This window comes from Otolemur garnettii, unplaced genomic scaffold (assembly GCF_000181295.1).
Source record: "Otolemur garnettii isolate 467f Iridium unplaced genomic scaffold, OtoGar3 scaffold00052, whole genome shotgun sequence".
In the NCBI taxonomy this organism is placed as follows: domain Eukaryota; kingdom Metazoa; phylum Chordata; class Mammalia; order Primates; family Galagidae; genus Otolemur; species Otolemur garnettii.
Genome location: NW_003852447.1, coordinates 10881965 through 10897704, shown reverse-complemented (window position 1 = coordinate 10897704; position 15740 = coordinate 10881965). Strand labels below are relative to the sequence as shown.

General features: G+C 32.8%; 1 protein-coding gene across 2 annotated transcripts in view; it reads right to left on the bottom strand.

The window, feature by feature from the left end:
- The window catches only part of NOVA1 (NOVA alternative splicing regulator 1), a 150126-nt gene extending 134437 nt beyond the window's left edge, over nt 1–15689 (bottom strand). For both annotated transcript variants that reach the window (XM_003791992.2, XM_003791993.2), the window contains exons 1-2: nt 15458–15689; nt 13569–13712 (exon numbers count right to left, since the gene is read on the bottom strand). In XM_003791992.2, the coding sequence (XP_003792040.1) occupies nt 13569–13712; nt 15458–15593 (280 nt within the window). In that variant the 5' untranslated portion in view covers nt 15594–15689. The remainder of the gene's footprint in view (nt 1–13568; nt 13713–15457) is intronic.
- Between the last annotated feature and the right edge of the window lie 51 nt (nt 15690–15740).

Below are 15740 nucleotides of genomic sequence, written 5' to 3'. Positions count from 1 at the left end.
ACAATAACATTAGTTGTATGATCTTAAGACTTAAAAACAAGATCATCATTTTTTTTAGTAATTGTGATAGAGATAGTTTAAATGCAAACATGATGAAATTCAGAGTGCAGCTCTTTAAAAAGTAGAATTTGCAAAAACAGGAATTTAGATAACTATTACTTGAAAAATTTCCCAAACCCCAAATTTTCCCTAAGAGTATTACATATATACTGCATATTTTAAATAGTCAAATAATGTATACAGTCTTTGCCTATATTACTTATTCCTTAAAATTATTCCTTTAATTATCTGAACTATTTACCCCATTGCCTTGAAGTTTCTACTTACTTTCAATGCCATCTGCTTAATGATTTGAATGGCTGTCAGTAAAAACTTTTGAAAAAAGTTTTTTTAAAAAAGCAATATTTAAAAAAAAAACTTAATATCCAAGAAAACTGAAATACGAATTCAAATTTGTACACTGTGTCATAAGAGCACAATATTTATTGCAATATGTTTTTAATAACTTTAGTGCCCAGACTCCATAGAACCTTGATGCTTTTTCTATCACCATATGTACTTTCTTTAAAAATTAAAATATTGTTTCCAATCATTAATTACTTCATTAAACCATTTTTGGCCATATCAAATACATTACTATTATTATTCCGTAACTGAATATACATACTTGCTATTTGCATTGATAAATTATATAATTATATATTTTAATATTATTTTTAAAATTGTACTTTCATTTTGACGAACTTCAAAGAAGAAGGTAGTAGGACAGATCAAATGTAGATAATTTCAACAGTAAAATGATTTTTATAGAAGTTGAAAACAGAGATTGTAGGTAAAGGGTCTTTCAGAATTATAAGCCCACCAGCAGGAGACTACGTAATAAAAGTAGCAGGTTTCCACTATAAAATTACTAATCCTAGCGACACAGTACATTTAAACATGCCATTTGAGATATATGCCAAGCTGAACCACCACATATGGCATATCTAACTCATTATGACAGTTTGTGTTTTCATATACAGAGACGTTCTAGTTTTTAAACAAGACGTCAACTGCACCAGTATTGCTAAAAATGTGATAAAGCTTTGAGAAGCACACACCTTTCCTTCAATTGACTAGATAGACACTTCAGAAAAATTAGTTTAAACTACTCCTGTAAAAAAAACATGGCTGGAAATTTTTAGCTGAGAAATGTTTAAATACAAAATAGAAACTGTAAATGATGTCAATGTAAACAAGCACAAACCTAACATTTCTTCAAAACTGTCCTTAAAAAGAATTTCATTTTCTCTGCCAAAAAAAAAAATGTATTAGCCCTTGTCTGGATTATTTATTTTAAAAACAAGTCATGAAAGCATGCTATGATGTAGATCTTGATTTTAAAGCAATGAGACTCTTCTTATGCTTCCTTTTTATATAGAGTTCAACCTTTGATTTACACGATTGGTATTACTGAATTATAAATAGCACTTAAATAAAGATTACATAGTGAATATTTTTATTTTAAATTCCCATCTGGTGCTTAATGTCACTTCAGCTGTTCAGTTTTTTAATGTTTCTCTACACAAGTAGCCAATAATTTCACAAATAAGTATAAAAAACAAGATAGATTTTAATCTCATTCTCTACATAAAAAGTACCATATTTTACAGGCTTTTGGAATTCATCTATATTTGACAGGAGTATCAATCAACAAAGATGGATGCTTGTATGAAATAAGAATTTTGTGATGGAAATTCCTACTAAATCTCAATATTCAACCAAAATTCAAACAAAATAATTATATAACAGAGAATCAATTAATAAGGAGTAAGCTTTATTTGTCTTTGACATAATAAACATATGTCTCTGTGCAATATACTAAAACTTTAGTGTTTGGGAGGCATCAAATTCACAAACACACACACACCCAGTGCAAATCACTAATTTCCAACAAACTAAAAGTGAATGTATCCTCTCGCATGTAAAGAAAGCAAGAAGGCCCACATGTTGAAAGAATTTAAGAAAGGTGAAAAATTTTATCACATTTTGGCAAATAAACTGCTATGAATCAAAAGCAAACTAATGAAGAGCTGTCCTGCATAGAGCAAAACACTTCCTTGACATCTGCCCTTCCCCCGTTCCCTGCACTCTTTTCTTCCACACTCAGCTTCTAACCTCTTTTAACACAACTCCTGTTTCTTAATCGTCTTTTGGTATTTCTAGTTGTCCCACCTTTCTCTTTGTCTTTTCTTTTTTAAAATAAGTCTTTCTTTTATTCTATTTGCATTTCCTAACTATGAAGACAGACTCTTCAATTTAATACTAAATTCTACACTTTTGACAACTGGGACAACCCATTCTCCAGTTATAGATATTTATACATATGCACAAATGTGTATTTTAATTATATAGCACTGTCAGTCATTTTAATGACATATGAAATGTATAGTTTTAAAATAATTCTTGCTAATGAATATTTCCAAGATGAATATTTTTCAATCAGGCTTTTTTCCTTCTTTTTCAAATTGTATTTCAATGTATCATACATTGTATTAGTACCTCTCTACATCACCACCCCCCCCCCAGAAAAATACACTTTTTATCCAATAAATACCAAAATACTTTTGGACTCCTGAATATATCACTATTTTTGCATATCTCTATGTCTAAATATTTTCTGTCTCTGTGCTTTAAATGACATTTCACCCTTGTCTATCAAGCAAATTAAAATTTAATCCTCAAAAGCCTGTCACCTCCTCTCTGAAGTCTTCTTTGAAGTTCAACCTCTTCTATTAAGAGCCTGCCACTGAAAGAGGTGATTTCAGCGCTTAGATCTAATTTTCCCATTATACAGTATTGAACTTTATGATATCCTGGTATTCATAGTTTTTATTTCTTCTTGTTCCGCTGGTTCAAAGTATGCTCTTCAGGGCATGGTAAACTTACTTCTATCCCCCAAAAGAGCACCCAAATACCCATATAACTGTTGAAATCTGGGCATGATGGTGGCAGAGAAAGACAGAGAAAGCTGCCAGGTGAAGAACACACTACAGTGGGGTTAACCTAAGCACTATTCTCTACCACTTTATAAAAAATAAATAAAACCTATAAAAATGTGGGGGCCCAACATTAGAGCTTTCATTGGTTTATTACGGCAAAAAATCAAACAATGCATAAACGTAAGAAAAACACTACTATTTCATGAGTGTCTCTGAATTTTAAATGTTTACAAAGCAATTAAAAGACTTTGAAATATCTCAAACTCAAAATTGTTCTAAAATTTTAATTTCAATTAAGTAACAAATACTGACATCTTAACAGATAAGTCAGTCAAACTCTAAGCAAGTAAGTTCCATTCTACTACATAGCTGGTATACTTTTTTTTCTCAGTAAATAAGAAAATTAAATTGTCCAGCTTCTAAAAGTCATAAGGTAACTTCCTCACACAAAGTCACATGTTAACTTCTCTACCACAGGTGAGAAAGAAATATTAAAAATATATCATAAATAAAACATTTAGAAACCATATTTGTAATGTCACTTTAATACTTTAATTTGGTGTTTGGTAATATTTGATTTTCAAAGTATCTCTAGGAAAACATGAGTAGTCTGAGTTCCTTACTGCACCTGTGGTCATGTGGCCATAAATAAACTATAATCTAATAAAGTTATAAAATCTTACAAAATAAATATTTTAATGACTTCATTAAAATATAATCCTTAATAAACCTTATGTTTCTTAAGGCAGAGTATTTTAAAGGTGGTCTTCATTTTAGAGATAGCTTTGAAATACTTTCTGTAATACTGGCTTTCAGCTGTGTTCACACAGGACAGCATGCCAAATAAAATGCAAAACTCCTGTCACACTACACTCTTCTTACTTAACACCTGGCTGATACCTGTCCTAACACTTCTACTTATTTTGTGTTTGTCTGAATTTCTTAACTCATTATCGCACCCATCCAAAAAAATAAATTTTATAAACATCAAAGCAAACTAAGGATGTAATGAAAAACTAAAATAAAGATGGACTACCTTCTCCCGCCACTCTGTTGGTATTAAGTGAGATTGTCACAGCAGAAACCTCACACTGTTCACTAATACATTCAGATTTCCAGTGCCCCTCATGATTACAGGATTAGAATATATGCTGAACACACAGCGGCAGGCAAGAAGGATGACATAAACGCCCCCATCACATCAACAGACCTTAATCTAATTACTCAATGGATGGAAGTAAAGACTAGCACAAAATTTTGTGTTGTAATTTATACTGGGTTAGAAAGCCTTCAAAATCACTTTAAGTACTTTTATAATTATGTTAGAAAGTAGTCCTTAGGCCTCTAACACAATGTAAATAACGTGAGAATTCTAATTGAGAAATGAGTCAATTTAATGAAATGGACAGACAAAAAGTAGTTATCAAATAATTATTGTATATTATAGTTACGTTGTTACTTTTTTTTTTATAATTAGCCTCATGCTTGTTTTTTAATCAAAATATTTTGAACTTTTTTAAACCAACTGTTACGAATACCCAGCCAAATTGACACTCTAAGGGAAGTTTTTATGAAAGTCATAAAAACATGGAAAGTACATATAGTCTTTAAATATCCCTTGAAAGCAAAATTGCACTTAGAAAGTCTACATGTGACTTTTACTAAGATTAGTAGTCTGTTTAACCAAAAATTTAAAAGTAAAAAGTACAGACTATAATTAACATTGGAAAAATAAGAAAAAATTCAAATAGAGGAAAGTAACAAAGGGATGGAAATCTAATCACCCTAAGAAGTTGTCATTTTCAAACACTATAATTATAGAAAAACAGAAAATGAACAGATTATATACTCCAATCAATATAATCCATCATGATATATCTTTTTCCCCTAGTATATAGTAATGACTAAAGAGGACCCCATCATTGGTCCTTCAGTCTAGCACATTAACTAAAAAAACTAAAAAATCACAAAATAACCAACCACTAGGCCTTTATCTCAGTTTTGTAAAAGTGCTCTTAACTTTCAAATTAGGCAAGAGAGTAGGCGAGGACTCAATTCCTCAAAGTTAAAAAGAAAAAAAAAGAAAAGAGCAGAGCCAGACAGGAAGAGAATGAAGTAAAACTACTACAACTAACTGCACCACAAATTAAGAAAACAGGGGTGGCCGGTTAGCTCAGTTGGTTAGAGCGTGGTGCTAATAATAACAAATTAAGAAAACATATTTAAAAGTTATGAGGTAATTAAAAAACCCTGCATGAATCACTTAGTCTCTTGGTAGTTTGGTTTTTCCCAACTGTTAAATGAAGGTTTTAGAATAGATCATATCTTTACTCCATCATTTTTAACTAGTTCCACAATTCTATGGTTTCTTCAAATGTCTTAAATTGAAAACCTCTCAGCAACTCCTAAGTGTTGTTTTAAAGTCTTTGACAGAAATGCCACGATATTAAACATTTAAAACAAAATTTGAGGAGTCAGTATGAAAGTACAACTTCTTGGGGTAAAGCATGCTTATATTCCTCTGATGAACAGAAAATGCTCTGTAATAATGTTAAGTAATGATGACCACATAGCTGCCTACACTTGAGCTCACAGGAAGAATCTGATAAACACGCAGAATAATTAACAGAAGAAAAGCTTCCAGATAGATAGTACACTAAAGAATGAAAATAGGCTTAAAGAAAAGAGCTTCACGATTTTTTAAAGAAATCCTAAGTTAGTCTTAGAAAAATAAAAATATGACTTCTATAAAGAATAATTTAACTTGAGAATGCGCTCTCCCAATAAGAGTTCGTGTGCCTCTAACACTAACCACCTCAAGAACAGATATTTTAAGAATGAATATAATGAAAATTGAAAAGCTACAGTTGGTCTAAAATATTTAGCAACATAAATAAAACAAAAACAACATCATTTACTCCATTCCCTACTATTGTGTTTCCAAAATGTACTACTATTCCGTGCACTCTGTCCCTCCCCTCACATTCTCACTAGATCTTAACATAGAGTCACCGCCCAATCTAATTCCTAGAGCAGCAAATTATTAACAATTTAAATGAAGACAACTTCCTTCCTTAAGATCAGAATGATTTTTTAAAAGTAAGCTGAGAGTTAGCATTTATTACATCCTGGAAAGAATAGAGGATTTGACGTCATGTTTAATTGAAAACTTCATTGTGTGAAAAAAATCCTGTCAATAGAATTATGAGGCCTTCAATGAATAAATATTCTCAAACATCTTTAAAATGGAATGAAAAGTTATTCCTCAAAACTGCAAAAGATATGTTTAGTGTGGCCAGGCAAGTTAAAAACACTGTCATCTACAATTAAAAATTACTGAGTTCAGAATATAACTGATCTGAAATTAGAAATCCACTGAACATCAGTAAGGCATGAAACAGGTCTTGAAATAAGAAAGAAAAATGTACCCATAATTTTAAGTATCAAATAGTAAATACAATCAGATGGAGAATGGACAAAAATGTTTTATTTTCCACACCAAATAATCTTACCTGAATCATTTTGCTGTTAAAAAACTCAAGATACTGATTTCATTTTTCATCTGGTCCTGTCAACGGTGCTATGACAGGCCCTGCAGGAAGCAGCAAAAGATCAATGATGAAGTGCAAATAGTAGGTGTTTTCATGATCAAGACTTGTCATGGAAAAGAATATCCATAGTGGTTTGAAACTTAGCAAATACTGAAATAGCTCAAAAAGTTTATCAGTGTACAGAATATGTTTTTTACCTTGCAGTCTCAAAATGTTTACTCTTATTCAATGTTTGCTTTATTAAAAATGAAAAATCACGTTATTTATGTAAAATCTTAAGACATCATTTTTATATTGCTAAGAATTGACCAAAAAAATAAAAACAACAACAACAACAACAAAATAGTTCATGATATTAAAAAAGAAAAATCGTGACTGAAAAATGATTTATGTGTTAAAATGTTTCTCTTGACCTCTGCAGAGGATTATTTTAACCATGTTTTCTCTAATTACTATTATTATCAATGAATACCAACTATTTATGATTAACTTTTTCTTTTCTTTTCTTTTTTTTAACGAAGAGTATCATCAGAATCAGATACCTAATGCCAATACTGGTGAAGATTCCTTTAGGAAGAGTCTATAGGTTACAAAAATACCGGGAAAAAAAAACTCTGCTCAAACTCCAAAACTTCATTAATCTTGAGTAATTAAAAAATTATATTCAATGGCTACCCAAAATTCAAATTAGTAATGTATGAGAAGGTTCAAACTACAAAACTGCATCATAAATACTCCAAATGTTTTTTATATTCCAAATTACTTTCAGAATAGTACGTGTTGCCAGATTTAGTTTAGTCATATTTTGAACTTCGAACTGTTCTCCATTTAACGGCCTATTACCAAATAGGGCTATGATAAGAGATATCTATATTCATTGGAAATACTAACAGAACATGTAAAAAACTTCTACGTATGTCCTGGAAGCACACTTTCTCAGCCAGTATTTCAAGCAAAGCAAGAAATTACAAGGAAACGACACACTAATATTGTGAGTTTTCATTGACTAAATTTTCCTTTATTTGTAATAAAATGTGGTAGAGAACCATTTCAATGGACTTCTATTTGGTAAGTTCAATCTTAAAAATATTTTTAATATGCTATGCCCATCTTGTTTGTTTGAACACTTCAAAATACTCTGCAAAGTTTGCTTGCCAAAGACCTCAACATTCTAGACAGATACAGCTTACATTAACATGGGTTTGGGGGCCCATAAAAATAAACACATGTTAATCTGAGATAATTTCAAAAAGTACTGCAAAGTACTTCTACTTTTTTTCCACTGAATCCTGTTTTAACTATACACTTGTGGAACAGAAAAACTCAAACAGTTGTGACATTAGATTATTTTCTCTTTATTTCTACACCTAAGGTCTCCATCCCCTTTTATGTACATCCTATCAGATGAATGAAAAATCATTTTGTTTTCAGTATTTCTCTATTAAAAATACAAAAAAGCTGATGCCCTATCTTTAAAAAATAAGATGAAGATAATGGAAACTTCGACCAATCAGAAAGTATTGAAAAGTACTGCTTCCTTTCTTGCATGTTGCATTTTATTTCCTGACACTTCAGTCTCTGAGGGTCAGGTTAATTAAGCTCCAGAGCAGCTGCAGTGCAATGTGAGACACACGCTGTTGCGGTTCCCACCAGTCCAGTCCAATTACCTGTAGTATTCCAGCCCTTGACAAGTGACAACCAACCTCTTCTCTCTCGTCATTTGCTCCCACTGGTCTACTGATAAATGTTAGAACAAACTAACCTCTTTTTTGGAAAAGATAGCAAAGCTGCATGCACCTGCTGCAGGCTGCAATGATGAGTCCCAGAGAGATGTTTGTCAGTCAGATCTCTGCAGATGTTGTTTAACTTTATGCTAAAGCTGTATCCAAAGATGGAAATGAGATGGCAATCAGGCACAAATCTCCCACCCTCACTCCCCCAGTTTTATTCTGAAAAGATGTACTTGCTCATAAAAGTTGTATTTTAAAATATAGCTGTACTAAACTGAACGCGACGAAGACGCTGGGGTTAAAAACTACATATAAAAATTGTGTATCAGGTGCTGAATTTTAGTTAACAAGTACAATAGTATGTATTCAATAAATGTCACTGCGCCACTTGATAATTGTTTTAAGAATTTATTTGTTTTAACCAGACCCAAACAAAACATGAGAGAACTATGAAATGCAAAAGTTTTTGACTGATAGTTTTCGGTTGGGTTTTTAGTGATACCACATACTCCTTAGCATTTCTAAGACACACCACACGTCGTATTCTTATATGTTATAAGAAACATCTTCAATACATAAATATTCAACTATTTCACTAACTGTGTTCACTATTCCTAAACTATCCTGAAATCCTTTGGGGTGATGTTTATAAGGCAATATTGTTAGATTATTTTGTACAATGTCACAAATTTTAAATGAGCTGTTTTTTCCAAAATCCAGAAGGCTTCAAATAGCAAATTTCAAAGTGACATTGTGCTATATGATTCATGAAAACATCAACACTATAAATTAATGACATTCCATAACTTACTATCTCAGTGACAGAAGAAATAATAGCAGAATGAAAGAAAAGAGAATTAAATGAAAAGAATAGCTAAGATTTTTAACGGTAATTCTTCTTTCTAAAAATCCCACAAAATATTTGCATATACAAGATAAGTATAAACATTACATCTTTTGGGAACTGCAATGTTAATATAGATTGTGTTGTACCACTTCTATTCCTTCGTATATTAAGATTCTCCCATTGTTTAAAATTAGAAAATAAAGTATTAAATATAATTAAAAAAATAAAAATACAGCAAATCCTTAGGGATGCTAATGTACAAGAGTCTGTCTGTCTTTCAACTGAAGATATAGAAATAAAATATAAAAGAAACCCAAGGCAATATGCGGTAGGTCAAAAATAAACATTACAACTTTAAGATTCAGAGAAAAACACTTTGTGTCAGCAACTCTTTGATCAACTAAAATCAAAGCTGTATCACAATGCAATAACTATCATATTAAATCCGCCCAATAATGTTGAAAATTATTATGCTTTATTTTCTCTACTTGTTATAATTCTATTTTATTGACTAATTTTGCCCTAAAATATATGCAATAAATTTCTAAGATTCTTTGTATCTAAGATCAAAAAGTACAACTCTTAGAAGCTATTAGTATTTACATTATATAATACTATTAGTATCATTAATACTCTTCCTCCAACAATGTAAATAGAAGTAATCTGTTTTAAACTTCATTATATCCTCCAAATTTTAAAAAATAATCATGATTATACATTTCAAATACTGAAGTTTAAACTGGTCACTGAATTTTGCCCATGTCATAATAAAAGCAATGTGGGGCATCCTTCACTAAGAAAATTTCACTTACGTTGTGCTTTTTCATGATTTAAAAATAAATAAGGTATAAATCATCTGTGATCAAAGAAAAAAGCATCACTGAAGTTCAAAAGTGACAAAATCAAGATGTAAAGAATGTAGGAATAACACAAATTTTAACTGAAGGATTATAAAAGGAAATAATTGGCATTACATGTGATCCAGTTTTATAACCACAAATATGAAAACAATGTAAATACACGCAAACAGATTCCCACACTATAATGAAGGATTCCTATTTGACTGATATAATGAATCGGTTCAGTGTCGTATAATAGAATAAAAATAAGTATATTCTGAAGAATTCTAAAATCCAAGGCACATATGAAAATATTTATGTTATATATTCTTTATTATTCCCAATCAATAATGGCTTCAATCAATTTTTCTGATTACCTACCTGAACCATCAATTAAATGGTACCAATAAAAACAATCCTTTTATTAACAAAAACTAAAAACAACTGCAGATGCAAAATAAAAGAATTTGAAAAAAATTATCACCACTCTGCAAATGCATACAATAATATATTCCCCCAAATGAGAACTATTCTTTACTATACGGTAACTTTATGTAACCTGATTACAAAGGGACATATCAATAAATCAAATAAGGATGACCTAATGAAGTACGAAAAAAAAAGATAATTATCTTACACCACCAGTATTAAGGCTAGATTTTTAAAAATAGATAAATGGATTACACATACAGCAAAATGTAAAATAAACCTACTTGTATATCATTTTTTTTCTGATTGCAATAACTGAAAAATGTATTTTACAATTCCTCATTATACAACTTTCGAAAGTTATTTCATTTAGTACGTGACGTGTTGAAATACACCATGCAATATCCAGTTTATAAATTCTACATTCAAATCAATTAAGGTACAAAAATGTGTTTTTCATTTCAACCAAAAAATTACTCAGAAAGGTTATTGTTTCGTAAGATATAACCTGAGGGAAGGAAAAGGGGGAAACAGACAAATGTAAAGAGATTATATTGGTCATAATATTTCAAAGGACCTATTGCTGGAGTTAAAATTTATTCAAATGTCCCCAAAGAATGACTGTATTCTGGGTTACACATCCTAGAGAAAGTTTTCAAGAATACATGGTATTTTAACTAAACCTTACAATCACATCGTTTTAAAACTTAGGTAATTTCAGGAAAGCTGTTAGGCTATCCAAGGAGAGTACACTTTTCTCTAAATATACCCTCCTGCTAAATGAGAAACAGAAAAATGCTGCATGAAATAAACATCGGCTATATTCATTCTAATAGGATATGACAGTTATACAGATATATCTAAAAGACAAAAAAAAAAAAGGGCTACCAAATTACTCTATAATCCTCTAAGAAATTCTTTCCAAGTCGGCGATGTGAAGCATAGCTTTGCAATTCAACTCATGTGAGATGTGCAAGCTAAGTATCCCTTTCGTATTATCTAAGTAAGAGAAGTGGAAAAGTCCTCAGAAGCTGATATATTTAAGAATATTAGGATCTTAGATAAATCCACAGACTTGTGGTCAAGTGTGAACAGAAAGACTATTAAAATTAAAGTCTATCTGAAGGAGGAGGAGTATCTCTCCAAACAGGTAACAATCTAGTTAAAATCATGTTTCAATATAAACTGTTCAGAATTCTTAAAGCTTCTTATAAACTACAAGCTTTATTTTATCTTTAAAATTGATCCCATAGGGTGTGATTGGTTTCCACCTGTTACAGGCAAAGTACAAGCCTTCTTTTATCCGACGTTTCAACTCATATTTGATCAGGTTACGTCACCACACACACAAAATTTTATTCAATGCATTCCAGCTTTTCCTTTTTTTCCAACAGATATTCTTGCTCTATACAAAAAAGCATGCCTCGGAACTATAAATAAAATAAGCAATTTCAATGTAATATGAAAAAAATGCAAAAGTAGACTAAAACCAAAAGATCTAATTCTCTGTGCACCTTTTCCAACCCACTGAAAATAAACTATACTCAAATGAAAAGGCATTTAATTTACTATTTGGAATATCCTTGATAAACACCAATTTTCTGTAACATCCCTGCACATCTGATACCACCTCATGTATAATGCAAAAAAGCCATTCCATTTTCATCTATTGACAGTGAATTTAATTTACCATTGCAGCTCTTTTCCTAGAACTATCACGTTATTAATTCTGCAATCAAGCTCTTTTGAATGCTTTTGTTTGTTCTAAAGGTTTTCACAAAATTCCACATTGATTTTCTTAATCATAATATACCTCTTAAACATATGAATATGAATATGTTAGTAAACTTTCTTAATGCATAAGGAAAGTTTCAGAGACAAGAAAAGCCATCTGCAAAACTCCACTCACAGGAAACAAACTTTATCTACAATCTATATCTAACAGATTCTACTACAGCTTAATAAATTCCATGGGTACCCCAAATGTTATAGTTAATTTATATGACAAAATGATAGTTTCAACCATCCTAAAACCTTCTTATCCATTATCATGGTCCATTTCTACACCAAGTGATTGGCTATGAAAAAGAAGTCCTCCAAATGTTCTGCTTACATTCATGCCAGATGTCTTTGCTGTATTAAAGAACTCTTACTGAATTAGATCACTGAAAGCAAATCAGCTTTTCTTTTCCATAGGAAAAAAAAAAAAATAAGCAGTATCGGTCCCTCAGCGCTGAATTGATATTTTTGACAGCCATAAAGATGTAATAAGTTTTTTTAAAAGCACAGAAAAACTGGATCTAAATAAAAAGCAAATCAGCTAATAACGTTTTATCTAGGAAATATACTATTCAATTACAGAGATTTCTCCATGAAACGTAAAATATATATACTGATTAGCAAAATGATAAGAAAGAAAGAAAAAGATGAAGAGGCAAAACAAGATAACACTTAAAATAAAACGCACACTGAAAAATGAAAAAAATTTAAAATTACACCAGCTAGGAAACTTGCCATATTCCAGTGGGTTACTGTACTACGCTGTTACCACATTTTAATCAAATACAGCTCCTAAACAACATGAAGTACAAGGAATTCTGAAGGATTTCATTTCTTGCCTAATAATATAGATTTCCTTATCTCAATTACATTAAAACTGCAATATATTAAAAATTTGAAGAGGCAGCACTTGTCCTCTTTACTTCACTCCAAGGCCAGCAAACAAAGCAATGAAGCAGAAAGAGGTACATAATGGATTCAGAAGTAAATGCTCCATTCTTTAAGAAACCTCCCTACCCCCCTCTTCTCAATTCACTCTAGACTAATTGTCATTACAATGATGTCTGAAAACTTCAGAAGAACCCTATTTCCTGATGCCAGCTGTCCAGGTTTGCAGCTTTAAATTTTTGAGCTTTTTTCCTAATAAAAAGTATTGAGAAACACCCGAAGGAATCATCTTGCAATTGGTCTAAATCACACACCAAGTACATCAATTACAGGAAAAAGACACAATCAACAAGGGAAATATTCTGAAAATGTTTCCACAATACAACCTAATACAGCAATATATAAATGAAATAAAGACTCCGCTATTACTTTAAAAAATTTCTTTCAAGAGAGCACACAACACATGTAGATCTTCTTTCTTTCCTTGGGGACTCATCAAACAATCTCTTCACCATTGCACCTACCTGGATAAAAATCTTTGGACTTAGACAGCTTGATGGTGGCTCCAGTTTCTTTTTGCAACTGAACAATTGTCTGTCCTCCCTTCCCAATTATAGATCCAGCAGCATAACTAGGTATGAGAACCTTTAGAAAATACTGGCCGTCTTCTGAAAAATGCAAAGAAATATACTTGGTTAACAAGATATTTTTAAACTTTATATCCCCTCTCCACCCTTAAGAGAGAAAAACAGCAACTAAAGCATTAGGCATACAGCTGCAGGAAATATGAAGTTAGAAATTCTTTAAAAATGAAATTAATTACACTGAAAGACAAATATGCACAAAATGTTTCACATTCTGTAGGATTAATACTTTCAAGCTTGGAAGGTAAACCCAAAGATATTCTATTATTTTGCAGCACTGTAGAAACTGATGACTAAATTCCAGTTGTTATTCCAAACATGGAAGTCTTCCAATTCTATCTGTGGTTACTATGGCAAAATGAAATAAACTGACCCTTTCACAAAACTTCAGAAATTTGTAAGATGACAAACCTTCACTTAACATACTGAAGAAGAAAAGAAAACAATCAGGACGGTATAGTGATGAGCTATATTTGTTTGTAATTAACAAACATATAAGGACTACAATTAGCCATTGCCTGTATCCCACTTAAAGTATGCAAAACAACCATTCTCCTACCAAATAATCCACCCAAACTGTGGGGTGTATTCCAAGCCTTCAGCAACTGCCAGGAAATAACTCAATGTGGTGGACTGGCAAATCTAACTAATCCTAGTGTATTTCTTTAGCACTTCTTAGTCTACCATGATCTCGTTTAAGCTCATTAATTAAAGAACCTTAAGAAGAATTTTGCCAATACTAAAAAGCTTAGGAGTGATTTATATTAAATACACTTAAAAGTGACCAAACAGATAATGTTCCTTCTCCAAAATAATTACAATCTTTAAAACGGAAAGGGAGTTGATGATTCAAGAAGAAAAAAAAAAAAACGAAGAAAAAGAAATGTTTCAGGAAATAAAGCTAACTCCATAAACTTTAATTCCCAATTCCCGTCAAGCTGATCATGTCTTAAATGCGAAACAACCCGGTAAATCCAGCTTTCCTATGTGAATGAATGTTCCAAATTTTTGCGGTGTGCCACTCACAAGACCCCCATCCGTCTAAAATGTATATGCTGGAGATAAATTCACCTCTGCTTCGATGCATTGGGTGCATTGTTAAGATGACTCCAGTGCAAATGAAGAAGCGATACCGGTCCCGTTATAACTCATCTTCCAAGGAAGCGCAGGATGTTAACTAACAAGTCACCGTACCAGACACCCCCACCCTCGTATGCACAGCCCTGAAGACAAATCAATGAGATATTTACACCGACAATATAAGTGCGGTAAGGGCATGCACTCCTCCAGATTTTGCACACTACTTGTGGCCCAAAGCAAAGGATGCGGAGAGGAAAAACTCTCCGGCGCCCCAATCATTTGCAATCCGCTACCCAAGTGCCATTTATTTATTTATTTTCTCAGACTGTTAAATGCAGCGCGCATCTTCGGGCAGCCATCACCTTACTCCGGGGTCATCCTCCTCCTCCTTAATGGACCCTCTCGCCCAGGTCTAGGATATTTAAATGGTCAGCCACTCGACCGATTAAATGGAAAGATAGGTCTATTTCCAAAACCTGGTCGCCATTTTGATGAATGATAAACACAGAAATGGAAATGTGTTAGGGACAGCGAGGCGCGGGGCAGGTGCAGGGGAGGGGGCGCGGGGCAGGGGCGCGGGAGCCGCCGGTTCGGGCTGGAGGTGTCCGGGCCGCGGGAGGGCGGAAGGGAGGGAGGCAGGGGCGGGCGGCGGGGGATGGGGCCAGCGGGGAGGTGGAAGCGATACCCACCGCCCGTATTGGTCCTCTTGGTGCTGCCGGCTTCAGGGGGGGCTTCCAGCGGCCTTTTCCGCGAGTCCGGCGGGTCCAGGTCTATGGGAACCCCAGTGTGGGTCCCGTTCTGCTGGATGGGAGCTGCCGCCATCATGTTTGCAGTTCCTGCCGCTGCTACCGGGAGAAGCTTCTCCCTTTTGTTTTGGCTTTTTCTTTTCTTTTCTTTCTTTCTTTTTTGTTTCTTTTCTTTATCTTTCTCTCTCTCTCTCCCCCTTTCCCTCTCTCTCTCTCTGTCTTTTTT